Source organism: Natator depressus, chromosome 15, assembly GCF_965152275.1.
Source record: "Natator depressus isolate rNatDep1 chromosome 15, rNatDep2.hap1, whole genome shotgun sequence".
In the NCBI taxonomy this organism is placed as follows: Eukaryota; Metazoa; Chordata; order Testudines; family Cheloniidae; genus Natator; species Natator depressus.
Genome location: NC_134248.1, coordinates 26,600,836 through 26,628,118, shown reverse-complemented (window position 1 = coordinate 26,628,118; position 27,283 = coordinate 26,600,836). Strand labels below are relative to the sequence as shown.

General features: G+C 39.4%; 1 protein-coding gene across 1 annotated transcript in view; it reads right to left on the bottom strand.

The window, feature by feature from the left end:
* Positions 1–27,131, bottom strand: part of KNTC1 (kinetochore associated 1) — an 81,041-nt gene extending 53,910 nt beyond the window's left edge. Inside the window, exons 1-25 of the mRNA XM_074972997.1 lie at positions 27,057–27,131; positions 22,250–22,401; positions 21,943–22,063; positions 20,610–20,725; positions 20,091–20,163; positions 17,946–18,023; positions 17,238–17,272; positions 16,888–16,998; positions 15,478–15,571; positions 14,825–14,877; positions 14,425–14,537; positions 13,585–13,639; positions 12,992–13,090; positions 10,870–10,913; positions 10,705–10,770; positions 10,547–10,622; positions 8,980–9,105; positions 8,800–8,889; positions 7,398–7,463; positions 6,785–6,846; positions 5,756–5,867; positions 4,694–4,837; positions 4,404–4,460; positions 3,949–4,050; positions 1,415–1,531 (exon numbers count right to left, since the gene is read on the bottom strand). Coding sequence (XP_074829098.1) covers positions 1,415–1,531; positions 3,949–4,050; positions 4,404–4,460; positions 4,694–4,837; positions 5,756–5,867; positions 6,785–6,846; positions 7,398–7,463; positions 8,800–8,889; positions 8,980–9,105; positions 10,547–10,622; positions 10,705–10,770; positions 10,870–10,913; positions 12,992–13,090; positions 13,585–13,639; positions 14,425–14,537; positions 14,825–14,877; positions 15,478–15,571; positions 16,888–16,998; positions 17,238–17,272; positions 17,946–18,023; positions 20,091–20,163; positions 20,610–20,725; positions 21,943–22,063; positions 22,250–22,381 — 2,142 coding nt within the window. The 5' untranslated portion in view covers positions 22,382–22,401; positions 27,057–27,131. The remainder of the gene's footprint in view (positions 1–1,414; positions 1,532–3,948; positions 4,051–4,403; positions 4,461–4,693; positions 4,838–5,755; positions 5,868–6,784; positions 6,847–7,397; positions 7,464–8,799; positions 8,890–8,979; positions 9,106–10,546; positions 10,623–10,704; positions 10,771–10,869; positions 10,914–12,991; positions 13,091–13,584; positions 13,640–14,424; positions 14,538–14,824; positions 14,878–15,477; positions 15,572–16,887; positions 16,999–17,237; positions 17,273–17,945; positions 18,024–20,090; positions 20,164–20,609; positions 20,726–21,942; positions 22,064–22,249; positions 22,402–27,056) is intronic.
* Positions 27,132–27,283: the final 152 nt, after the last annotated feature.

Sequence of the window (27,283 nt, the reverse complement as noted above, 5' to 3'; positions counted from 1 at the left end):
GGTAGCAGCCAATCCAGGCCTGGTAGGGTTGACATAAAAAGGGCTGTGAGCTAGGAGGCAGGCAGTCTCATTCCAGCCTTGGGAGAGGAAGGATTGGACTGGACTGTCTTGGAGCACAGGGTACCTTCAACAGAGCAGTGCTGAGGAAGGGGAAAGCTGAGCTGGGGAGCTCAGGCCTGGCGACCTCCCAGGCTGAGGCTTGACAGAAAGGCCTAAGGAGGTACTGGGGCTGCAGGGAAAGGCAGCAGGTCCAACCCCCTAGCCAATGGTGAGTGGCCATCGCAGACTGCAGTTTGCCCCTGAATAAAGGGGCTAGATGAGGACTGGCAGTGGGTCACTGAGGTGAGGTGGTCTCAGGGGAGTGGGGTTCCCTGGGTGTGGGGCAGCACCCCAAGGTAAGGGGCACTGTGGTCCAGGAGGGATGTGGGGCCTATACATGGTGGAGATAAAGGGACTGCAGAGGGGCAGGTAAGGGCAGGGAGAAACTGGCCAGAGGAGGGTGCTCCTGAGCTAGATAAGCTCATTCCCGGACTGACCAGCAGGAGGTGCCATGCTGGTGAGTCAGCAGCAATTGACTACAGGTACTAAGTGTGTTCCTACTCAACCCACTGTGGCTTGAAAGTGCTGCAAGGAAAACTCCTTGGTCCTTTGCCAATGGGCATATGGGAAGAACCTCATTCCTCACCCCCCCTAAACAGCTGACTGGCTAGACCCACAGCATCTGTCAGGCTAGGTTCTTATTCCTAGTTTGAGTGGTAGAGTGGGCTGCTGGCACAGAGCCAAAAGAGGCTCCACATGGCCCCTGAACTGGGCTAAATTCTGGGAAATACTGGCCAATCAGCACTCCTCTCCCACAGCCGGCCAATGGGTGCCTCAGATTCCCAGGGAGAGGCACTACCTATTGTCATTTGAGTGTCTCCCTCCCTTGCTACTGGGACTGTCCTTTTCATCGCTGGCCCCATCAAGTTCACTCACCTGTTGATGCAGGAGGGTGGCCAATGCTGCAGTTAAAAGTGGGCTGTGTCCACACTGTGGTGCATAGTTACATGCAGCAGTGAAAAATTCTGGATGGGGGGAGGCTGCGGGACACTATACTACTAAAAATAGCACTAAATGTGGGAGGCAGTGTTTGGGCTTGTAGAAAGTTTTGGCGTGTTTGTACTCTACACACCTAAGCAGTGCCTCACCATCTACGCTGGTATTTATACCCATGCTAGCTGAGTTCATATAGTACATGCCATAAAGTGTACACAAACCAAAAAGTCAGTGTCAGAGCACGGATTATTACCATGTAGTTCTTGGCTTGAAATCCTATGCTCAATAATCCGCAGAACTATTCTGGCTCAGTGATTTTTATGACGTGCCAACCATACAGACAGTACTCAGATTATTTTTAATAAGCCTGCAGTACTACCTTTTCAAAATCACACAGCGCTAGTTTGCAGCTGTACTTTCTGTAGAGATCTACCAATTCTTGTAAATCATTCACCAGCTTCTTTAACCGATGCACCTCTTCACAATCACCACACTTCTGAAACATCATAGAGAAAAATTTCCTGAGGAACTTATTGATAATTGTCTGATGTTTGCATATTATGTGAAGGTCTTTGTAGAACTGCTATTGTTTTCATAAACATACAATTAAAAAAGTCAGCCCAGAGTCTAAAAATGGGACATATCAGGAGCGGCAAGAGACAATTCATCTGCTTTTCATTGAGCATTTAACGTGTAGGGCTCAGACGGTTTAAAGACAGCAGCTCTGACAATTACTTTGTTCTACTGATAGTTTCCACATTTTCAGCTTTTGCAATGAGCAGTTGGTTTGCTTTGCGCTTTATTTCTTGTCACCTGTCCCACCATATCTACAGGTGCTACTGTATCTATAGAATACTTATGACTATAACCTACATAAATTTACTTTTATTTGCATGGACTAACCCATGATTTGAAAAAGCTACTTGTGCCTACACCCCCATCGCATGGGGAGAAGGGGGAAAGTCCTATTTCTGTGGAATTTAAGCTTTCATTAAAACAAACAAAATCTACTAAGTTTGTCTTTCTTTTGTCGAGATACATTCAGTTTACATTTGAAAGAGTAAGCCAATTCAGTGTCATTTTCCTGCCTCTACAAATAGGCATGTTCATTGCCTTTGCCATGGTCCAGAACTTTGGCAAACAGCAACAAGTTAAACAAGACTAATTAGTTTCACCATTTCTATTCAGCAGTGACTGTCGGTAGCTACCGGTGTGGTGCTCCGCTCTTGTTCGATGATAACAGATGGCTGCATGCGTGTTCCCTCTGTGTGCTGCTCCCGCTCTGTGCAGATAGCTAATATAGCAGACCCCGAGAGAACCCCCAAAAACCACAGACTCTAGTAAGGTATGAAGGAACCTGAGCCAGGTTTATTGTCAAATGAAGCATAGTAATAGTTCCCTATAGCCTCTACAGGGCATACTACGAATTTGTGCTCCCTGGCAATGGACACATCTCAGTCAGTGGCGAGACACTCCACTGCCCCCTAGGCTGGTCAAAGATATGCGCTCCGGGACCTACTTTTATACCTTTGCGGGACTGATTACTCATCATAGTTCAAACGAATCTATCCATCATGTTGTCCTTTTGACCCTGTCTTTAAGATATACCTGCCTGTTCCTTGTTATGTCTATGGAGTGTCTTGCCGCCGTCTTGGCACAAGTTCCTCTCATTAGCACTTAGTGTGTGTGTGCACATGCCTCTAACAACCTTTTCTTGCCAACTTCTGTGAGTGGGACCTGCCTCTGGCTCACAGCCCAGCTTTGCTTATCACTGCCTGGAAGTACTTTGGTTCAGGCTTTACTTTGGTTCAGGCTTCAGGCCTTAGACTGGGCCTCTGATACAAGAATTTATGTTTCAGGGCCTTCTCATACTACAGTGACACTCTCAAGAATCATGTCAATTTCATGCTGCTGCTAAGAAAAGCTGACAGACACCAGAATTAATGTAGGAGTAGGATTCAAAAAAAAAAAAGGCTGGTGAGAGAGTAGCAAACACCATATTGTCCCTCTTCACTGCACCCAGAAGGCTCTAAAAGAGGGGAAGAAGAAACAAAAAGGGAGTTCTATCTGACAATTTTGTATTGCTGTCCATCATTAATATCTGTGTGCCTGAGTTGGTCCCTGAACCTGACTGGTGAGCACTCACCACACGGTAGCCTTTCATGTCTTGCTAATAGGTTTATGTCCTCCTGATAATGTGTGTTGTTGTTTGTTTTTTTTTTTTTAAGCCATAAATTGTTCTGTAGTAATGTTATATTGCAGGTGCTATACAAAATTGTACTATAGTATATTTACTACCTTCATATATAGGGATTTATGGCAAGAGTGAGATTCTCAACTTTATTGAACACGGGAATTTGCTAAGTGTTATGATTTGTCACAACACAATAAAAAGAAAAGGAGTACTTGTGGCACCTTAGAGACTAACACAATAAAAGTGACAAACTGCAAAAATATGTTGTATTGCTGAAGAGACAGCAACAAACAAACTGTCAGAGCTACCATAATTGATTTTGTTTGTATAATCACTGAAACAAGTTCAGAATGTGTCAAAAGATTTGTTGTAAATATTATTGAGAAGATCAGTCAGGAACTTTGACATGCTATAAGTAATTCCCTGCCCCCTTTTGGGCTAGGGAGAGACATGTTACATCCCAATTTCAGAACCGCAAATGTTTTAAGGCTAGCAAAAAGGACATTTGTTAACACAGCTAAAAGATAAAACAAAGGAAGATAGGAACTTAATTCCTCATTTCCCTAAAATTAGTCTTCCCTCATCAAAAGAATATGTATTTGATTGCTATTACTGGGTCTTAGCAATCATATTATAAAAAGACTACATGTTAAGATCTGTCCCAGTAATGTAAATATTTAGTCAGCAACATAGTGTTATCAATTAACTATACTCCTTACCAAGGGAATCCAACGCCAGGAAGATGCCAGGCCCAGTTCACCTGGATTTTTACTTGTAAAAAACACCTCTGCCATTTGAAGTCCATTTTCTGGCCAATTTACCTACCCAAAATATTAGAAATTAGTGAGACTATCAGTACAAGTGTAGAAATACAAGGTTTTTTTCAGCATAAATATACTTTACCTTATCAGAAACAACAAGGAGTGCGGTGGCATCTTAAAGACTAACAAATGTATTTGGGCATAAGCTTTTGTGGGTAAAAAAACACTTCAGATTCCTGGAGTGAAAATTAGTAAAGTTAGAAAAGGTAGTTTTCACTCCATGCATCTGAAGAAGTGGGTTTTTTTACCCACAAAAGCTTATGCCCAAATAAATCTGTTAGCCTTTAAGGTGCCACTGGACTCCTTGTTTTTTGTGGATACAGACTAACACGGCTACCCCCCTGATACTTTACCTTATCAGTTAATTCAAGATTTCGGGCTCCTTGTTCCAGCCATTTTGCTAATATTTTCTGAAATACATAATGATTAAAATGTTGTGTTAAAGCAAAACATTTACAATAATATAAAGTAAAATTATTAATTTTTGAAACAAATTGTAGAAAGTCACAATATTAAAGAAATGGCTTTTCTGAGTATCAAAAATACCATTTCTGCAAGAGGCTTGCGTATAACAGTGTACCTTAATCTGAAAAAAAAATTATATAAAAGTCATCTGCATGGATGTTTCTTTTAAGAGTTTTACCTGTCCTTTTGGCACAACCCTCCTTACAAAAGGAATCACAACATTTTTAAACCACAGACACAGTTCTTTTACAGGAATGGTGGCACAGATTGTGTTAAGCAGGTCCTCCAGCATTTTCACATCAAAGCTGCTTTCAAAATCTGCCTAAGATATAAAAAGCAAAACAATTGTTTTTATTATAGCATATATGCTATTATATAATAAAGATACTGCTCTTTCTAACTTGGCTTTTTATATTACTGAAGAGTTTGGCCATTCAGTGATATGAAAACATGTCATGTTAAAGAGAGTGTAGTCAAGTTAAACAAAATCTAAGTGAAGTGAATTTATCACAACATATAGAACACAATCTTGCTGCCACAAACTTCAGTGGAAGCAGAAATGGGCTTACAATGTTATCGCTTTAGAAAACCAAAAAGTTATGGATCTCTAGCTCTCTCCAGCAAGACAATGGGAAATTCAATAGCTTGTGGCCAGCATTTTGGATTTGTTACATCTCAATCCACATAGCTGCTTTCAAAGCATTTTCAAGGCAGCAGTCAAGTCTTAAGCAAGCCTTAAAAATTCTGTTAGTGAGCAAGATTTATGGCTCCTGAGAAGGTAAACACGAGACAGCAAGCCTGACAGAGTCCCAAAAATGTCATCTTTCATGGCTTTGGCATCCCCCAAAATGGACTTATCTGTAATGTTACAACAGAAATTAATTTGTCTAACCAGTAACAAGTTCAGAACACAAAGGAAATAGGATAACGTAAGTCAGCCTCAAAGATGGGATTCTCTCAGACTTTCTACTCGTCAAGGAGGTGTTTAATACTGGGCTTTCTAGAACGACAGATTTTAAAAAAAGAAAAGGAGTATTTGTGGCACCTTAGAGACTAACCAATTTATTTGAGCATGAGCTACAGCTCCGATGAAGTAAAGCTATAGCTCACGAAAGCTTATGCTCAAATCAATTGGTTAGTCTCTAAGGTGCCACAAGTACTCCTTTTCTTTTTGTGAATACAGACTAACACGGCTGCTACTCTGAAACCAGAGATTTTAAAAACACTTGAGACTTCATACCTGATGCCTAAGCCAGAGGTATTGCGCACAAGGAAGATTGCCTTCTTCTAGCTGAAAAAGGATGTTCTTGAAAATATCTTCATTATTCAAGAATTCAGTCCAAGCAATTCCACTAGGAGTGTGATGAGGAAAAGTGTTTAGGCTTTCACGTAAAGTATTTAAAATACATACACACGTTCCAACAAGTTTTATAGAACAGAGATAGTGGTAAAGTGAATATAGGTTTTTGAAAAATCATCTCTCTTCTATGACACACATCCACAAATTCCAATTTTCTGCTAAATAATGCTTAAAATACAGCATCTGCAACATAAAAATCTAGGTTACATATTTTCACCATGTAAGCTTGACTTAACTTCTCTTCTGGTTCAAATGGCCAGGGTTTACTTTGTACGCTCCCTTCTGGCCTCCTCAGTTTTTGTTTTGCAAGGAGCCACAATACTTGGTGGTATATCATGAGCCCAGTGAAGAAATGAATACTAATGTCCAAAAAAAGGCTGCGGTGTGCATTTCCCCCTTCGTGTGTGGCAGAACTACCACCAACCTAATGGTTGCGTACAGGCATAGAGGGAAAATTAGACCCCACATACAAGGAAGATACACATTTCTCTCTGTTTAATTTGCTTGTAATTAATAAATCAATCAAGGAGACAAACAGCAGAGCAGGCTGACCTCCTATGCAGATAGGAAATTAAACAAGACCATAGAAGAAAAGGAAAAAGGCTGACATACTAGATTGAGCCTTTGGCTAACACCATGAGCAGCTCTGGGGAAAAATTGAGATTCAGAGTAAAGGAACTATGACTGATGGTCACAATTCCTTTTTTTTTCTCCCACGTGCTCCTGGAGCCAGGTTACTTCCCTCTCCTTTGTGCTACCTCAGTTGTCATGTTAGGGACAGGAGTGGAGCTCTGCTCCTTTCCCACTACCTGCTCTGGGGGCGGGGGGAGAGAGTAAAAGTATGAATGAAGGAGGAGACACCAAGTGGAAAGCCCGACATAAAAAGAAAAAAATTTTTTTAATGGAAACCTGAATTTCTCTGGTCCAAAGGCTCCATAGAAAGTAGTTAGCCTTGCTTGAGCTCTCAGTACCTGTACAGAGATAAAGGAGTTATTTTAGTTGAAGGGAAAACTCTAGTTATTCAGAAAGTGACGTTAAAATGGTTAAGAAAAACCAATATAAAAATGATAGGTACAGGTGGTTTCCAAAATCTCTATCCAATTAGTCAAGCAGGACAATTCACGTAGTACATATTATTCCAAAAATTCAAGACGATAAATGGTTTACACTCCACCTCCTGTACACTGTCAGAATACCATTTTAGCTGCAACAGGGCTTCATAAACACAAACATTTTACAATTGTTTAAAAGCTCCTTCAGAACATTAAAAATTCAAGAGACAAACATCAGATTGATCTCTCTGGCTTCTAGAGTACTCAAGAACCATTCATTTCTATAGGAAGAGGAAGAATTTCATTCTGAAAGCAATATCAGTATCAGGATCTCATCTCATATTTTAAGAGTGTTTTTAGATTAAATTTTTAAGACATTTAGACATTAATCCAATTTTTAAAATTGCTTAACTGTTTAAAGGAAGTTAACACATTTTTAAAATTAAGGCAATTTTTATTTGTTCTCTTACTTCTGTTATGGACACTTGAACCCCATCAGATAAGGAAGCAATCATTTTGTCATCTCTCTTCAAGATCTGAAATGAATGTATTAACACACAATAGTTGACAATACTGTTGATGCATAATGTATCAGATATTGCACAGCACTGTAGAATTTTCATGTAAACACTAACAAAAAACTAGTATCTTCATAAATCAAGGACTTGATCCTGCAAGTTCTCAATCTTTCCACGGGATCTCTGCATGTATGAAGAGCCTTGCAAGTTCGCAGGTATCCACTTTATATCCGTGGACCATTTCTGTGGATAGCAGGACAGATGTGGATACAAATTTTGTATCCGTGCAGGGAGGGGGGCGGCTCGGAGCCGCAGCCCGACCACAGTTAGAGCCAGGCAGGCAGCCGTGGAGAGCCATGGCGGACCTTCCACCTGCCCTGGGCTGGGGGCCCAAGCAGCCCCCAGGCAGCTCCATAGGTCTCCCCCTCCCAGGCCAGTGAGGAGCCCAGCCAGGGAGCCGTGGTGGACTGTCCACCTGCCCGTGGAGCGTGTGAGGGGGAACAGAGGAGGGTGTGGGCGGGGGAGCAACCCCTGGCCATATCCCCGCCCTCCAAGCTCTCTGCCCAGCCGAGGACAGATGGAGGGTCAGTGACTCTGCACAGGCTCCCCACAGCTGCCCATATGGCTCTCCCCAACCAGGCTCCGGCAGGAGGATGCCTTGGAGCCTAGCCCAGCCCCCAGTGTAGAGTCCTGCAAATCCGCAGATATCAGTGGATATCTGCAGATACACAAACGTGTATCCGATCTGCAAAAAGTATCTAAACAGGCCTCTACATGTATGCAGTGTTTGCAGGATCAGGGCCATAATACATCTACCTGGTTCTTTTAAATAAGGCAGGAAAGTCTGGAGTGTGAAAAGACTGAAAAATTCAAATAAGTGTTTAGTTTTCAGTCCATGCAAAGGGCTTGGTAAACCTGCTGCGCCCAAGACTAAATCCTGGTTTCCAATGTGCAAACGAAACCCTGTCCTGCTCTTTGCGCAGGGGAAAGATGAAAAGGATCCCTTCACAACACTCAAGAGCACAAGGAAAGTCAGCTAGAAAACTAGCCCACACACCACATCTACAAGCAGAAATGATTTTCATATTAGGCAATGTGTCTGGCATGCTTGCTGTTGACAGTAAGTGTTAACTGGAAATATGCTTTACCCTAGCATAGAGAAGCAACAAAGTTGTGCTCAACAGCATCTCCCCTTTTGCTTAGCCCTTAGTCTGCATAATTTTTTGGCCAGTCCTCCAAAACAGTATCATTCTTTGTTGAGCTGCAACATCCCTTGTAGAGTGACAGTCATTCAAGTCAAGTGGGAAAACAGAGCAGAAATATACTGGTATGAGCAATTTCATATAAAACTTACTCTGATTTTAGCATAGTTTAACATTTCCTGAGTTGTTTCATACGTCAGCCATGGAGTATTTATGCAGTAATTCACGACAAAATGGTTATCCTGTTTGATTAAAGAAACAGTTTAAAATTCTTAACTCTAGGCTCCCTTTCAGCTTGGTTGAATGTGTGCAACAAGAGTCGTGCAACATACCTGTATTTTATGCAGATTTTCTTTAGCTTCATCCACAAGATCTAACCAAACTGTTTGACCATAACTCCCAATGGAAGATGAAGCCAATTTCTCTAAAATGGCACTTGCTTTTACTTTGTAAACAAGCTGTTTTAAAAAACAAAGGCAGACACTTTTAAAACTAGTGTCCTACTGCTTTAAAGAGAATCTCTCTCTCTAGTTGAAAGAAAAAAGAAAAGGAGTACTTGTGGCACCTTAGAGACTAACCAGTTTATTTGAGCATGAGCTTTCGTGAGCTACAGCTCACTTCATCGGATGCATAGCATATCGTGGAAACTGCAGTGCAGTTTCCACGATATGCTATGCATCCGATGAAGTGAGCTGTAGCTCACGAAAGCTCATGCTCAAATAAACTGGTTAGTCTCTAAGGTGCCACAAGTACTCCTTTTCTTTTTTCTTTTTACGAATACAGACTAACACGGCTGTTACTCTAGTTGAAAGGTCATCACATGGTCAGATCACAATATTATTCTGGAGGAAACTAGGTCCAAATAAGGTGAATGTCCTCATTTAAGAAGTGCCTAACTATCATGGTACTTCTTGGCTTACTAAACTATACATGTTTGCGCAGGAGTGCAGGGTCGGTGACAGAGTTCTCTAGGCTTTTTCCATATGATATTTTGTAAAGTTGAGTTAAGTTGTATAAACTCCTATTTATCTTCAGGACCCTGGAAAGATTAAATTCTTTAAAAAAAAAAAAAAAGCGCCTATAGCTATTTTAACTCATCATTATTAATACAACTATAAAGTTAACTAATCAAAACATGCTGCTAATCCCATCTATCTTGATCATCCATTAACTCACTCTCTTTCGAAGTAAAAAATTATTTGTTGATAAATTCTAATTTCTCTTGATCAATTTCAAAAAATATGATTAACCAAATTTTCTAGTGGACATAAACAGTTAGCATTTCATATCTAAGGCGAGTGCTACAGTCCTGCTTCTGCTACCATCCGAGTCAAATGGCAAACTCCAATGAATTGCCATAGAAAAAGCTAGTGCAGTATTGGCCCTAACGTGATTTTTTGTCAACTAAGAACGGTCTGTCTATAAAAGAAATAGTTCAAGTTCAGAATAAGGCCAAGAGAGCTTCCCCTGGGAGATGCTGAGGTCTCTAATAGCCAATAGGAATTGAGGGAGCTCAGCACCCTGCAGGATTGGATCCAGTATCCCAAGGAAGTTCTAATAATAATGCAATGACTCAAACCAATTAGTCTTATTATTGTTAATCAACATACATTAAGTGCTGCTCTTCAAGCAGTGCTACACCCCTGATGCTTATATGGGTAACCTCCATCAGAAGGCATACTTTATGAAGAATGGTTCAGAGATATATTAGTTATGTCAGATGAAAATTTACTTCTTTCACACACAACTGCTCATCTTAAATCAGTTTATTTTAAAGCTAATTCACAATTTGAATGTTTTTTATATCCTATTAAGAAATTAACAGAGACAGAAACTCAGTTCATAAATTCAATCTCACAAATTAATCTCTTAATTTATTGCCAAGTATGAGTCATTTACCTCAACATCCAGTCCGAACTGAACAGCAAAATTCTCAGCTTCAGTAAACTTGTGCTTGTGAAGTAAGCGACTTAATCTACGGAGAGAAATTAAATAAAGCGTGATAAGGTATCAAAGTTACATAAAGGGAAAGCAAAATTTCAAAACAGAAAATATACCTGTTTTCCGGCAAGGCTTCTGTTAAACTTCTCAATACTAAAACAGACACTGGGCCTTCAGGGGACCTGAAAGCAATTATGGAATTATGACAGTGTATGAATATAAAATAATTGTACACATGTCCATATAACAGTAATCTAATTAAATGCAAATATATGACTTACTTTTGGTGATTTTCATTAATTCCCTCCAAAAAGTATATTGTATCCTGCAGTAGACAATTATTAGAAACTAAAAGTTACAAAAAAATAAATCTCAAGCAGTACAAAGCAACTAACAATAATGAAGAGGTTATTAATTTGGAATGTAAATATTTATTTTCTCTTATCCAATATCTCACCTATTGTTGTCTCACTAATATTTTGTCCAGGATGGTTGCCACCATCTAAAACTTAAGATGGCCCAAACTGAACTCTGTCTTTCTACCCAAAATCCCCCCATTACCTCAGCTCAATTACTGGTGACACTTTCATTCTGACACTCAAGCCCTCAACAGTAGTGTCATTTCTGACCTCTCCCTCACCTTCTTCCCCACTTCCAGGCCATATCACCCTGACAGATATGGCAATTTCCTGCAGTATCCTTGGGAGGCATTATTGAATTAAGTTTAAATATTTTTGAGGTCCAATGTATTAAATTAATGATTTGTGTGTTACTTTAGGCCAGGATTCTATGTAACCTCTTTGAGGGAAATGGAATGCAAGGCCTGGATGATCAAAGGAATATACTGAACAATATGCCCAGCGTGAATGGACATTTGGGACAATATGTGTAAAGTGAATTTCCTGGTAAATATCTAGGGAGAAGTGAATGCAAATTGCTCACCAATGGTTATACAAAAACCCAGCCTTTTCAAAATATGCCCCCAGGAGTGGAGCTTTGTCTGTGGTTCACCTGTTACATGAGGCCAAGATCAAAGGCCCAAGCAATATAAAAAAAAAGATCAAACTATTCATGGTTATTCTGGTTCTGAATCTGAGACTTATTACAATGGGGAAAAAAAAAAAACAGTTGTGGGGTTTAAAGGACTAACATCTACCAGAGCCTGAGGTTTGAGTCGGGGATGGGGTGATCTCTGATAAGCTTTTTAGCAAGCGTGTAGTTTCCCTTATTATTTTTTAATGTTTTTTCTCTAATGTTTTCACCTTAAAAATAAACGTACTTGCTTACATTTGTGTGGTCACTTGTGACTGCTGATAATTATAGCTGTTCATAGCCTCTGGAAAGAATGTGAAGCACAGATGCTGGCCTGTTTAGGCAGTCTGGCTCGCTGGGAATATCTCAGTGTAGGCAGGAACTGTGCAGCCTGGAAAAAACCCAGTCAGGAGGGAGGGACGCATGGCTGTCTACCCAAGAGCCAGGAGTCTAAAGTGGAAGCCCTAAGGGACCATGGAGGGGCATACAGGTGGAGTGGCCCTGAACTGTGACAGTCACTTTTTCCTTCACGTCTTTAAAAGTCAACCTTTCCTCTTCATCTAGAAAGCCAAAATTTCTGTCCTGACCTCCTGCCTTGACTATCATCATCTCCTCTTCTTTGGCTTTTTATATTAGCCTCTATTGTCTCCAAATGCCATGGCCCAAATAATCTTTCTTGCCAAGTGCTTCAAACATATTATACTCCTGAGTCATTTGACCAGTTCCGCACTGTGCTGCACAGGCAATCTAGAACTTATTTAGCATCTTGAAAATGAGGACAGTAATGCACAGCTACCTACACCTCTGTCTTGGTATCCATTCACATTTCCCAATACCCACTCCACTCTACCAGTGACACAAGCGTTGATAACCCTTTGCTATCTCTCAGCTCCTTCTTCCAAACTGCCCTTTGTGTTTGGAACGTCCCTCCAAAAATCCATTTGTCAAGCTGTCACCTCAATTAAATCTACCATAAAAACCTACCTCAGCAGCGTCACCTAAAAAAAAAAAATTATTTACGCTAAGAAAACAAAACCCCACAAACCATAAATCTAACAGCAAGATTTATTGGCAGCTGCCAATAATATAAAAATATTAAACTAACAAGACATGGGCTCAGCACCACCCTGATCACCGTTTGTATAAATTTATCTCTTTCCTCTGTCCTTTGGATTATTTTTTAGGGTATGGGGTTTTTTTGTTTTGTTTAATTTAGGTTGTAAGATCATCAGGGGAAGGAATTGTTCTTATATGAATGTATAGTTTTTACCATTTTTGGGGCTCTAATCTAAAAGAAATAACAAACATAGCAACCACTTTAGAAGTTATACATATTAAAACACTTAAATTTTTAAAGAAATATAAACATACTGTGCTAATTCCACTTTGAACCAGTGAAGAAACATCAGATACTTCCAAAGAATAGAGCAGGTGCATTGCAGGCAGTGAAAAAACCATGAGGTTTCTCATCTATAAAATAAGGGAAAAAGCAAAAATGTAAATGTAGAACTCATAAAATTTGGTGCAGCCTGATAAAATAAATTAACCCCCACAGTTATTTGCAGGATTCTTTCTGGAGTGTTTCTACAGAATGAGGTAAAAAATTTATTGAGCACTTTTTGGAGCCCCCCAGAGGACAAACGCCAAAAATTTGAGAAAGTTGAACACTGTTTTAGAAGATGTCATCTATGTTTATTATATTTTTAAAAACAAGCATATCAGCTAATCTCACTCCAACATTCTGTTTCAGTTATCTTAACTCCAATGCCTGTTCATATTGGGCAACTAATAGAAAGCAAAATAATGGTTGCTTTTTATACCAGTTTGGGGTTTCTTTAGTGCAAACACTGAGGAAAAAGGCAACTATTGACTACATGCACAATCAACCATCTTGTATCTTCACGCTTTTCAACTGCTGTGTAATCAAAATAAAACAGAATATAGATAAATAAAGAGATTCGTACCTGTTTGTTAACAGGTACTGTCAAAATTATTAGTTTAAGACTGGCAATCCCTTGCCTATAAAGAAGAAAAAAAACCCGAATCAATCTTATGTTAAATTATGAAGTTTATAAAAAGATACTGAAACAATTTGTAAAATTTAGGTATTCTATGAAAACTGAGATATTGTAGTACTACACTATATGGCCCTAGAGTAGAACAATATGTTACCATACATAGGATAGGAGTTCAATTTCCAAGCTTGAAACCATGCATGTGGTGGCAAACTTGGAAGAAAAGTATGGTCTAATGGTAAGAGCTAGAATTCTTGTGTTCTAATCTCTGCTCTGTTACCAATTTCTTTTGTAGGTATAGCCAGTTCACCTAAACTCTGTGCCTCAATTTCATAACCTGCAAAATGAGATACCACTTATTTTCCTACTTTGAAGATAATTAGAATTTATATAGCATTTACTATGGATAATGTTATTATCTCATAGTCTTGAGAACAATACTCCAGTGTTCAGTCCAGCAGATGAGAGTGTTGCCAACATGATGCTTGCAACTCTAGGGGGAGGGTTCTAAACTGCTTTAATAGTAATAAGGAGAGTCACTCTGCAGGAGGCCTCATTTTTACCCTCTCTGGAAGGAAGTCAAGGATACTTGGGCTGCAGATCCAGTATTGTGCTTTACCGAGCTAGAAAAATGTCAGTGGAACGCTGTGAGAAGCAAAAATGAGATCTGTCATACGTCACCAACTGGGGATTACCCCAAGACACACAGGAAGTCAAATGAGGGTTGGACAGTTCCTGCAGTAATAGACCCTTCATATTCCAAAGATGGTACTATAATTCTTCATTTACCTTATGACTGAAGAAGAATCTGATTCTGTAGTTAGAAGAAATTCTTCAATATGAACTAAAGGCCAATCCCAAATCAAAGTAAGAGAATAAACATCCCACATGCTCAAAATGTTCTAGAAGAAAACAAAAAGTCAGGTATCCACTTCATACTTTCTTGACATAATCAAAACGTTTTATTAGGTTGACAGGTCCAAAAAGGAGAACACCAATATATTTACAATACAGTAAATAAGTGTACCAGGTCTTGAAGTATTTCTATCAAAAGAAAAAAGCACAGTGCAAGATCAAACTCCTCTATAAGGAAAGGCATATTTCTACCTTATAAAAAGGTTTTTTAAATCATTAGTTAAAAAAATCATTGTAAAAGCAATTTCAGACAGATCAGTGAAATTATACTTACTTCCTTATCCAGGACAAACAACAAGTTGTCTATGACCTGAAATTGCACTGCATCTAGGAAAGAAAATATATATTTGTCTGGGAATAACGTATTTGAATTGCAAATATTCTGTAGAAATACCCATTTACAAAGCAGTTTCTTTAGAGTTTTTTAAATGGATCTTACAGAGTCAGTCATCCTAGTGGCACAGTAGGCCCCAATCCTAAAAATGCTTAAGTTTTTATCTGCTGAACTGCTTTGTTGGATTCAAACCAGAGTGCTCAGCACCTTTTAGGAGTAAGCCCAGGAGGAAGAACAATAACATTACTAAACAATGCTCCCATTCACTCCGCAGCTAGAGACAAATATTTGAAAGTAGATTAACAGGAAAAGTTTATTCAACCCTGTAAAAAATGGAAATCCAGCTGTAGGTCATACATCTTATAATACTTCACTGCAGAAAAATCTGTTTCAAAAAGTTAACAACTTTGAAGCATAGATTTAGGCTTGCAGTATATACTCAACCAAATAAAATCTCCTTTTGCAATACTATATGTATTATTAAAACAGTAAACTAACAATTACAAAAAGTAGCTCAAGATATTTTCAGTTATATTCCTGTCTATTTATATAAATAGACTTCTTATTTTACAGGCAAATTTTTTAAGTTTTACCTTTAATCATACTTGAATCAGCAAAACTTTGAACAGACACCAGGTTTTTACTAGGATCCACCTCCCATTTGGAGAGCACACAGTCACCTTTACCCTGTTTTAAAAAAAACAAAACAAAATGTGGTTGTATATTAGAAATTCTGGTAGTTGTCAAGTTTGTCTCATTCATTGAAGTTTAATAGAAAAAGGCTTCTAGGAAGTTGCAAGTCATGCTGAGTATCCTACACAGCCTCTTAATAGTTAAGATAAACACATTTCAAAAATCAAAGTAGCTTTTTTCCTTTCCTATTTTCAGGAACTGACTATATCACAATATTTAAATCAATCATTCTTGCCCACTAAAATAGATTTTTGTGGCTCTTCCAAAAGCACGGAACTTTTACAAACAGACAATTTGCATCCAAGTAGGACATGGTGCCTGATCCAAAGCCCATCAATGGAAAGTCCTGCAATGAAGTTAATGGGTTTTGGATCAAGTAGTATGTATCTGTCGGACTACATTGAGCCCTAGTCCAGAAAAGTGCTTCAGTATGTCCATAATTTGCATTCCCTTAAAATCAATGGGACTATGCACGTGCTCAAGCACTTTGGCAGACTGGGGCTTTATATTGTACTTTGGCAAGTCTCTGTTGAATGTGGGCCTGATAAAAAGACTCTCATTGACTTCAGTTGACATTAGATCATAGAATATCAGGGTTGGAAGGGACCTCAGGAGGTCATCTAGTCCAATCCCCTGCTCAAAGCAGGACCCATCCCCAACTAAATCATCCCAGCCAGGGCTTTGTCAAGCCTGACCTTGAAAACCTCTAAGGAAGGAGATTCCACTACCTCCCTAGGTAACCCATTCCAGTGCTGCACCACCCTCCTAGTGAAAAAGTTTTTCCTAACATCCAACCTAAACCTCCCCCACTGCAACTTGAGACCATTACTCCTTGTTCTGTCATCTGCTACCACTGAGAACAGTCTAGATCCATCCTCTTAGGAACCCCCCTTCAGGTAGCTGAAAGCAGCTATCAAATCCCCCCTTATTCTTCTCTTCTGCAGACTAAACCATCCCAGTTTCCTCAGCCTCTCCTCATAAATCATGTGCTCCATGATTGGGCCCTCTGAGAACAAGGATTAAATGAGAAATACAAGAGTGCATGCAGATGAACTAAAATCCTGCAATTTAGTATTGTCACTAATAAAGCTCCACACATTTACCATTAACCGTCATAGCACTATGCCCAGTTTTGAAATGACAAATTGTCCCTTTAAAACTAAAATCTTGACATTGTCTTTTAATCAATCAAAAGATTACTGATATTGCAGACTATCATTATATTAACAGACATCTGAATGCATCAGATAATTTTAATCATTTTGTCTCCATAACATTTTTTTCAATAAAATATCAGTATGTACATTTACCCCAATTATCAGCAGGATGTTGTTCATCGAGTAACCAATCACAAAATTCAGACAACCAAGGGTGTGATAATCCTTTGTAGAAATATAAGCAGTCTTGATCATTCCTTGTAACTGGAAAAATGAAAACACACAGAGTTATTTATGGAATAATAAATAAAAGTTTGTTAAAACTTAAACGCTAACTTTAGGATGTAAAGAGAACTTCAGTTTACCCATTTATCAGTTAGCTTTACAGCAATTAAAAAATTTTCAAACAAAGTGTTTGATAAACTATACAAATCAAAGTTTTGTTAAATTGGAGATTTGTAACAGATACACCAATTGGTACACTAGCAGATACTGCTATTTACCTTCTTTGCTGTAATCATGTCCATCTTGTCAATTGCTACATAAAAATTAAAAAAAAAAAAAAGTAAAAAACAAAATGTGGTTTCATAGTTTCATATTGGATAGCTGTAATGCCAACCTGACAGCTCTGTACAGCACTAACAACGCTATAATCAAAGTTCACATGTGTTTCTATTGGTCATACTATGGCGTTATAGAAAATTAACTTTTTGAAAGCCCAGGGTGGTCCTGTGCTGTTGGTGACCTCATTAAAGTAATTTCTAATATTCTTCAATATAACTAACACAGTAATACTATGACTTGGAATTCTATTCCCGTAACAAGCAATACTCTCAATAAGAAACAGAATTAGTGAAGGGAATGTAAACTATAAGTAATTTGCAGTGGGGGTTGGGTGGGAGAAATAAAAATAGTATACAAAACTAGTGGGAGGAGAGGGGGTTTAAGACTAAACTAAAATCTTGCATCATTCACAATTAGTTCACACTGTCTTAAAAACAAAAGCTCTACGAATGATTAAGACCCTTTCCTGGAAGTTGCTGAACATTCTCAGCTCCCTCTGAAGCCAATGGGAGTTGAGGTCACTCAGCACTTCACAGGACTGGACTCTGAGCCACTATAGAAAGCAGCACGCAAAAGTATTTTAGTTATTATAGGTTAATACACAGGAATCTGGAATTTAATTTTAAACATGAGTTGTATCATCATACCTTCCTGAATTTTTGCAAGTGGGAGGCACATAATGCAAAAGAATCCATTGCTTGTGAGAATGAATATGTGATAGATGCCTATAAAAATAAACACAAATACAACAAACTTAAGTTTCTAAAGTGTAAAAATTATTTAGACCAAACTTTTCACCAGATTAGAATAATTTTAAATTAGGTCAAACTAGTTACTTTAACAAATAAAATGTAAGAACATTACCAAGCACAGAATGATATATATATATTTTTTAAATCTATGTGGGACCAAAATTAAGAGCAACATACATAACACAGCCTGAGATTACCCCATGCAACTCTAACAGCAGCTGAATGACATAATTCATAGAACTTTGCTGATACTAGTGATGCTGTTAAGTATTATTGTAACTGCACAAAAATCCCCTTCTCACTAATGTCACTAAGTACATATACACCATTAAAGGCCAAATCCTGAGATTCTGAAGTCAATAGGTGTTCATATATATAAAAATAAAGTAAAGTTCTCAGAACTGGTTCTAAATCAACCAAAAAGATGCTACCAACTAAAAATAAACTAACAACATAAATTTAAAATCTCACATTAGTGTCCTAAGAGAATAGATCCTAAATTCATCCCCTAAATTCCCACCAGTCAATGCTGTCAGACCAGCAAAGGAAAGGATATCTGAAGTTACAGGCTGTCCAATGAAAATGTAACACCCCAGACATTCATATCTAAGTACTATTTGAAAACATGCCTCAGCAAAGACAGGTAGTGCATAATGAAAGAAACAAGAAACAATCAGAACCAGGTTAGTTTCAGAGGGAACATATGCCAAATAGAGAAAAAATAAATATTGATGTCAAACTTCTAAACAACAAAAAAAGAACTCAAGTACTTCACTTAGAAGCCAGTACTTGTAAAAAGGCATGCATCAGAAAAAAATTGTTTAAAGCATCCACCAGCCATTATAAAATTTTAGTCACTAACTACCTTAAATAGATTTGTCAAAAAACATTTGTTTTTCCAAAACATCAATAAGCAGTTCAATATATAAATTAGTACCACAAAAATGTAGTTACAAACAATGCAATTTGGCTTCTTTGGTTAGATCAACAGAAGTGAAACAAATTACTATTAAAGACTCAATGTACTTACAACGTATAAGGGTGAAATCCTGCACCACTAAAGTTAATGGGAGTTTTGATACAGACTTCGTAGAAGTCAAGATTTCACCACAAGAATAACCAGATGCTCAGGATGTGCCTGATGCAATGCCAATTAAGTCAATAGGAGTCTTTCCACTGATTTCAGTGGGCTTTGGATCAGGCCCTATTGCCTGTGCCACCTGTCAAGTGGGGCATAATAATTAATTAAAACAATATATAGGAAACCTGAGCAGCTTCCCTGGTACAGTAGCTGTGGAAAATGAAAAGTTCTGGAGTACAGTCATCCCAAATAACATGCTTATCTCCCATTTTTTTATAAATAAAAAACAAAATGAAAAATCTGAAATTAAATGTAACCAAAACACTTTAGTAAGTGATTGTGGTCTGGATTCTGCAAAAACTCATCCATGTGCTTAACTGTACACATTCAAGAAGTTCCACTGAAGTGAGTGGAAATGCTCACATGTGTACAGTTAAGTACATGTATGTTTACAGGATCTGGGCTTAAAGGAGCAATGAGACAGCCTGTTAAACAATATCCTGAATGCATGTGAATATCCACTTTTAAATATTAACACACACCAAGAAGAGATGTACAGAAAAATATAACATACATAAATGGTTACTAAGGAGCACATTTCTCCTTGTTTTCCTGAAGTTGTCAGTCATGAGCTCAGTCAAGAGTTCAGCCCTGGAAGTACGGAGCACTCTGGCCCTGATCCACCAAAGTACATAAGCATGTGCTTAACTTTAAGAATGCAGTTCAATGGGACTCCTCCTATACTTAAAGTTAGGCATGTGCTGTTGTGCTCTGTCAGATCAGGGCCAGAGTGCTCCACACTTGCAGGATTGAGCCCTAAGGGGTCCAGTCCAGCTATCACAGCACATTCATTTTTATTACAGATACATTACTCATGGTTAAGATCACATCCAGCTTATTTTTTCTTCTGACAGTTAAAACCGGGCTATTTTTAGGAAGAATTATAAGAAAAAACTTACCTCCATCTGCATTATCTTTTTCTATAATAAGGTTTAGATAAGTCTTTTCATTTTCAGATTTCTGAACCAAAACCTGAAATACAAGTCAACATAAAGACAAATGTTATTCCATGTTGGATTAAAATTATGTGCTTATTAGGAAATAATACATATTAATTTAAACCTGTACTTTTTTCCCCTACAGAAATTCTGCATTAACGTGCAATTTTGAATAATAAGGAATTGGTAACATAAAAAATTACTTTAGGGATCAATCCTGCACACTCTTGGAGAAATAGTCCTTATCCTCATACAAAATGGGGCTGTTTTGTTTTTTGTATTTAAATAAAGTTCACTAGATCTGTTACTCACAGGACATTTACAGGGGGGAGGGGGGACAGTTCCTTATAACCTAACATGCATAGTCAGCCAAAGCAAGAGTCACCTTCAAGATACTCAGTTTATTAATATTTTGATATTTGACACAAATAAAAAAGCATGCAAGCAATTGAGAATGGAACAAAAAAGTAAGTTCCGTACATTAGTTAGCAAAGTTTGCTTTGATGGTACATGAATAAGATGTAGGTTACCACTTCTCTCACCGACCACAAGAAACCGTCCTTTTTGACACAAACCAACCACATCCACTTCAGTATCTGAAAATTCCAAACCAAAATTTCAAATATTAGGTTGTCATAGACAATGCAGTTCAAGCATGAATAAGTTAGTAGTGCAGCATCTCAAATTCTTTCAAATATTTATTTTGATTTATAGAAGTGCTAAGAAAGGAGCATTCTTCCACATGCTCTAAGCCAGGGGTTCTTACAACAAATTTTTTGGTGGCCTCAGAATGTGGCCACCAACTCTTGCTGGTGGCTGCACTGACACTTTTCTACTAAAATACTTAATTAACTTCAGGAAAAACAAATAAATATGCATGTATACACATTGCAATTTATTTATGTAGGGTTTTTTTTTGCAGACTCAATAATAAAAATAATGCTGTGAAAAGTGATATTTGTACATTTAATATCACTTTTCACAGCAAGTCCTGGCAAGTTAAGACCTGGATGAAGGGGCAGGAGGGAGAAGCAGCAGAGGCCAGGCTGAGCACAAACCTCCCAAAATCAGGCTTGAGACTAATATAATGATTCTAAAAATTGTCCACAATTCATTTTGTGTGAAGAGCTGGTAAATCACTGTTCTAATATCAACAGGGTTTTGTATTCTATGATATAAATGGTTTTGTTTAACTTTTGTGGTAATATAAATCTTTTAAATCTAAAAGCAATATTAGTTGGTCATGGTTTTCTTTCTCACATATTACATACTTTCAAGGTAATAAAAATAGCAGATATAGTTTGTCTCCATGGTTATATAGATTTGATCTCTCCCAATTCTCACTCAAGATGCAAATTGGGGAGTCTTTGGATCATATCTGCAGTTTCACTTTTTGATCCCAATCCTGCAAATACACACACATCTTCACTCATGTGGAGTAGTCCCACAGAAGGCATTAGGATTCGTCACATATTTAATATTAAGCTCACCCATAAATGTTTCCAGAATTGAGACTTCAGACCTCAATCCTGCAAAGAGCTTCACATAGGTGGACCTCTATACTCCGATACTTTATACTCAATAAAGTTAATAGGAGCCTTGTTAATGACCTCTAGGGGCAACAGAGGTGCCATATTGTTTATACAAATGTTCTATTATAATGTTTTTTTTTTAAATCTAGGATATATTGATGAAGGGTACTTCCTGTATTTTCAGTTAGAAAATAATTAAAATAATAAAGCTGTTTTTAATTAACTGAATCCATAGGCAATTTTCACTTGCAGTTAGTTTAATTCCAAAACAATAAACTCACCAAATTGAATGTGCATCTGAAAAGACTGGCAAATGCTATCAAGAAGTGACACTGATCTGTCAGCCACAATAATACAGCCATCACTTGAGTTGCATGCATATAGTTTTGGATTTAACAAGACCTTAGAAATAAAAAGAAGAGCTATGAAATATAAGCAACTAAAAGTACCTTTAAAAATACAGATAAGAGTAATGCTTTTCAACAATTAAAATAAGACAATATATAATAATCTACTAGTCTAAAACAATTTTTTTACATAGTTCCAATAAATTCCAGCATAAGCAGCTCTGATCCTGATAAATTCTACCTTTTCAGAGGAAGTTATTTTAACTAGCGTATCCTCTTGGTACAAGGCAGTTCCACATTCTTGTCTGGAACCTATGTTCAGTCGTCCACTTCCTGTGTCATCATTTGTCAGAAGTTCAATATCATTCCACATATTGAAGAACTTCTTTACCTCTGATAAATAGATAGAAATCATAGTAGCAAAAGCTAAATGGCATTAAAGCAAAGTGACATTTAAACAACTGGTATTATCACATAGAACCGACTTTGTCATGATACTATGATTCTATATTTAAAGAGGATGGTACAATAAGCTGTGTGTATCCAAGGTTAAGGGACTCTGTGATGGGGTAATCACACCACACAAGGCCTGAGTAAGAAAGAAAGGGTCCATTAACCATGTGACAGGCTGCACCTGGAGGAGAGTCAGGACTGATAATGTCTAACTGATGATGAAGCCCAGCTGAGCAGGTTGGCCTAGTATATAACCAGGAAACAGCCCCCAAAAAGGGTTTATAGGAAGGAACTCTATGGTCACTCCCTGAAGGGGAGGTGAATTGGCAAGAGTCCAGGAAGAGGTCTAGGGGGAGAAAGCCCTGGGATCCTGCCATTGACTGTAGATTCTGGCAAGAACAAGAGACATGGTAAAGTAGTCATAGGGAGCTGAGGAAGCTCCAGTGGCAACCCAGGGGTAGGTCAGAAGAGAAGGGAAAATGGGAAAGAGCCCAGGGAAACAGAAACATGGTCTGGGATTGCTTGGACCATAGTTAGTGGACATAGGGTCCCTCAGCTGGAACCTAGAGTAGCAGGTGAGTCTAGGTTCCCTTATTAGCCACTGGGGAAATAGTATAGCCTGGGCAGAAGAATGGAAGGCTGCCTGAGACAGATCATCCAGTGGGACTTGACACTCTGAGAAGGGGAAAACTACAGTGACCTGGCTAGAGGGTCAAACCACGAAGAGGGAGCCCCCTGAGTTTCAAAGAAGGACCAATTGAGTCCAGGGTACAGAGATGTCATGAGCAACCAAAGGAAGGGATGTTAGACTGGCTGAGAGCTAATCCCGAGATCTTCCCACAATGAGGTGCCCCAGTGGTGAGTAGTAAACCCTGTGACAGATACTGTTTTAAATTATTTAAAGTTCAGGTTAACAATCTGTTTAGTTCCAAGTATAACACTTTCCCCAAAAATTTTCTCACCAATTTTGCCAACAGGCTCAATATTTCTAGGTGAGTGTAGGAGCCACAGTTACACAGCTCTGCATCAGTTTGTCCTGGGATAGTGGCATGAGATTGCATGAAAATTCCACCATGGCCTGTTACAGCTTGGTCCAGTCCCCCTCTCTCTAAAAGGATACTTGTCTGCTATGATGGGATCCAACAGCTGAATCTTACATGCTCCTAAAGGCCCTGGGTATAGACAGTGATTCCTGCTCCAGATTTTGGGTCAGAGGTGCACTTCCCCCCCCTGTGGATCCTGTTTCATACCCCTTCTGATAATGGGACTCCAGTCTGACTACCTAGAACCAGTGCTTCGGCCTTCCTGAGCCTCCAGTAGTTTAGTCATTTTCCTTACAGGGTCCTTCTGGTTGCATGAACTCTGATTTACCTAAGTTACATTCTTTGGGGGCAACATGGCAGTAATGCAAGATCATATAGGCTTAGCCAAGGAATTTCTTAAACACCCACACACTCTACTCTTAAAAAGCTTAAGAGTTACAGATCTATGGAAGATAAACTTCTGAACATAATCCTCTTCAGTCTGATCTTGCCCCTTCTCCGAGTTCCTGGTATTAGCCCAACTCTTAAAGGATAAAGTCCCTGCTATCTCCACTTCCTCTTGCTGAGTAGTCTTCTCCTCAGGGTGAATGGCTTCCTTTGCTGGAGAAGGACACTTTATAAGACTGCAGCTGTCCCAGGCAGATGTGTAGCTGAGAGGGCATGCCAGTCCCCCAACCCTACCCTTGCCACCACCGCCCCCCCCCCCCCCAGCAGGTTTCTGTAAAGGAAGTCCTTGTGACAGATATGACAATATCCTAGACAAACCTTATAGACTTAAGTTAACCTTACTGAATTAAGTATTTTAGGAATTTTTTGTATTAAAGGCAAGTGTTTATGTACTGTTTAGGTGTTGGAATTATTAATATTTGAAATGATATGGGAAATTATCAAACACCAATTTAATCAAATTCTTTTATTAAATCAAAAGGCCAAATGATACATTATACAGTTGCTCTGAACATGCCCCCAAAGCCCAAACAATAAGTAATTTACTACCTCTGAACACTAACAAAACATAAGCATTTAATCAAGATACTTACAAACAGGCTAAATCCAGGGGTGCTTAGACCCACCTTGGTTCCAACATAGTCAGATGGGTATTGGCAATGAACCCTTTAAGAGCTGACTTTTTAAATACCCTTTAACAAACAAATAATGTCATTACCAATTCACCCTTATTTCCAGTCTTAATTCAGATAACATTTACAACATTCATTCTTCCCAAGGCCTTTCCTCCTTATCTCTTCCCCCTCCTTCCTGCTGTCCAACAGCTTTTTTTTTTTTTTGTTCAACCTGTCACATAGGAGAACACTGGTATGTGGGGTGGGAAGATCAATGTTGGCTCATTTTAAGATAGATTTTTTTTTTAATTTAAAACCCATCTGCAGTCACCCCTATGGGTCAGAGGCCTTCTTTTTAGAAACTATCCCTTATCTCATTAGTTTAGTCTTTGAACCAGATATCCTCCCTACTTTATTCCTTCTGGCCTTATCACTTATTATTTTCAAGGCCTTCCTTCTGCTTGCTAGTCAGGGCCTTTCCTCAAAACATATATTTTCTTAACTAGACTTAAGCTAACTTTTTAATTCTTTAATTTTACACTTGTATACCATCCCTCATGTAGGATATTTCTATGGGGAAGAGAGACCACAGCTCTCCAGGAACTAAGAGCAATGGATCATGATTAGGCAAGCTCATTCAGGTTGTTGCACCACCACCACTACGTGGAGAGATGCTTGCATATACTAGTCAAACTAGATGCTCTAGGGACCAACAGACAAAAAGAATTTTTGGTTATATAGCCTGAGTTAAAACTGATTCAGGATCTTCTTTTTGATCCGGCAAACAGACAGGACCTCTGGTCCAAATGGGGTCCAATCCTTAGGGAAGGTTTGGAAGGTCTTTGCCCCACAGAGGCTCTACTAGACTTGTTCTGAGCTGAACTTGTGATTAAACTTGTGACCACAAGAAAAAACCTATATTGGGTTTTAAGGACTAATTACCAACCAGAGCCCCTGCTGGAGTGAGGGGTGATCTCTGGTAAGCTTGTTGTGTGTGTCAGTTTTTATTGGCTTTTAATGTTTTCTGTAATGCTTTTATGTTAAGAATAAGAGTGCTTGCTAAGAAAACTATATAGCAAATTATAACTTGACAATTACATTGTCTGCTGTCTCTGAGGACAGAAGCAAAGAAGGCCTGCTTAGGCAGTCTGTCTTTTGGGGAATAATACAGTGCAGACAGGGAACTGTTTAGCCTGGAAATACCTGCCTCTCTCCCCCTTCTGAGCAAGGTATCTACCCAAGACAGGTGATGGCTGAGAAGGCTGGAGTCAAGAGTATATGCCCTTGCTGGACTACAGAAGAGGATTACAGGTGAAGTTGCCCTGAAACCTACTCTGATTGGCTGCTCTTCCCGAGGTGGCAAGGTGGGGGGGAAAGCAGCCAAACAACAACTTCTCCAGGAGGCAGACTTTGTGTTATCCTGTTGACTTAATGATCAGTTTAGCTGCCAAAACCATAAAGTGTACAACCCTGGTGCTTCAGAGCATAAACCACATCCATAGTCAGTATGCTCAGAGCTTGTGTCAGCATCATAGATCACATTCTCCAACACCTTCAGCACTCTAAGGGTCTCTTCATAGATCAGATCTGAAATACACTTCACCCCCTATCCCCACACTGAGCCAACTGATGAATAGTTGGCTTGGTAATACCTTGGATGTTAGCCTGAAGCACTTTTTGATGGTGCTTCGTGCTACCACCCTTTCTCTAACCCTTTACCACCCTTACCATGCCCAGACAGGGTGACTGAAATCACACACAAGCAGTGCTCCAGGAGCCAGGCAGAGCTCTTTCCATACAGGGGGAGCTGAGCCCACATCATTCTGAGAAAAGCAAAGAAGAAACGAAAAGCCTAGCCCACTCCACCCTACCCTACATGCAACATCCAGCATTTGAGGGGGGAGAGGAGCTGAAGAGCCCTGGAGTTGCCCCATAGTCCTGGAAGAAGACTAGCTACAGCTGCCCTGCCAAGCCTGGGAGAGGCGGATGAAGAGCCCCAGAGGAGGCTTTGTGCAGAACTGATTGGGGGGGAGAAGGGGGTGGAAATAAGTGTTAGGCAGGGGCGGGGCAGATGTGGAGGGGAGAGCTCCCGCAACGGGGGCCTGAATAACCGTAATAAGGGAGGGGAGCACTGACAACGTGCATGACCATACAAACACGGGAGTGTTGTTCAAAAATTAAGACAAATCAAAACCTCAAAAAATCCTCATGATGGTGGGACCAATCTCATAATTTCAGGGGGTCTGACTCATGATTCGTGAACCTTGGGGGTTGACAACGCTGCACTTTGCATCATGAGCCTTAGCTCAACCCAAGGATCCTCTCCCCCCCCCCCCATCAGAGAACTTTGTCCTTATGACCCCCCGAGTATCAACCTCCTCCCCCGCTCAGGGGTACTTTATCAGTACCACACCTCCCCCCAGCAGTACCTCAGCTTGGCATCCAGTAGCAACGCCTAAGCCTAGAGGCACTGTATAAAGGTCTCTCTCACCTCAGTCACAGGAGGGAGGTGGCGAGCCGGGAATAGGACATAACTGCCTCAGCGTCTGAGATTCAAATTGGCGGGAATTTGCCCGTTCCTTCTCAGGCAGCTACAGGATGCCGTAAGGGTCAAACGCAAAGTCGCGCCCGAGGAACTAACTATCGTTCCCCCCGCCCACTAGGCTTGGCCCTTTACTGCCGTTGCTAAGGAAACAGGTTCCGCCTTCATCCCCAGAA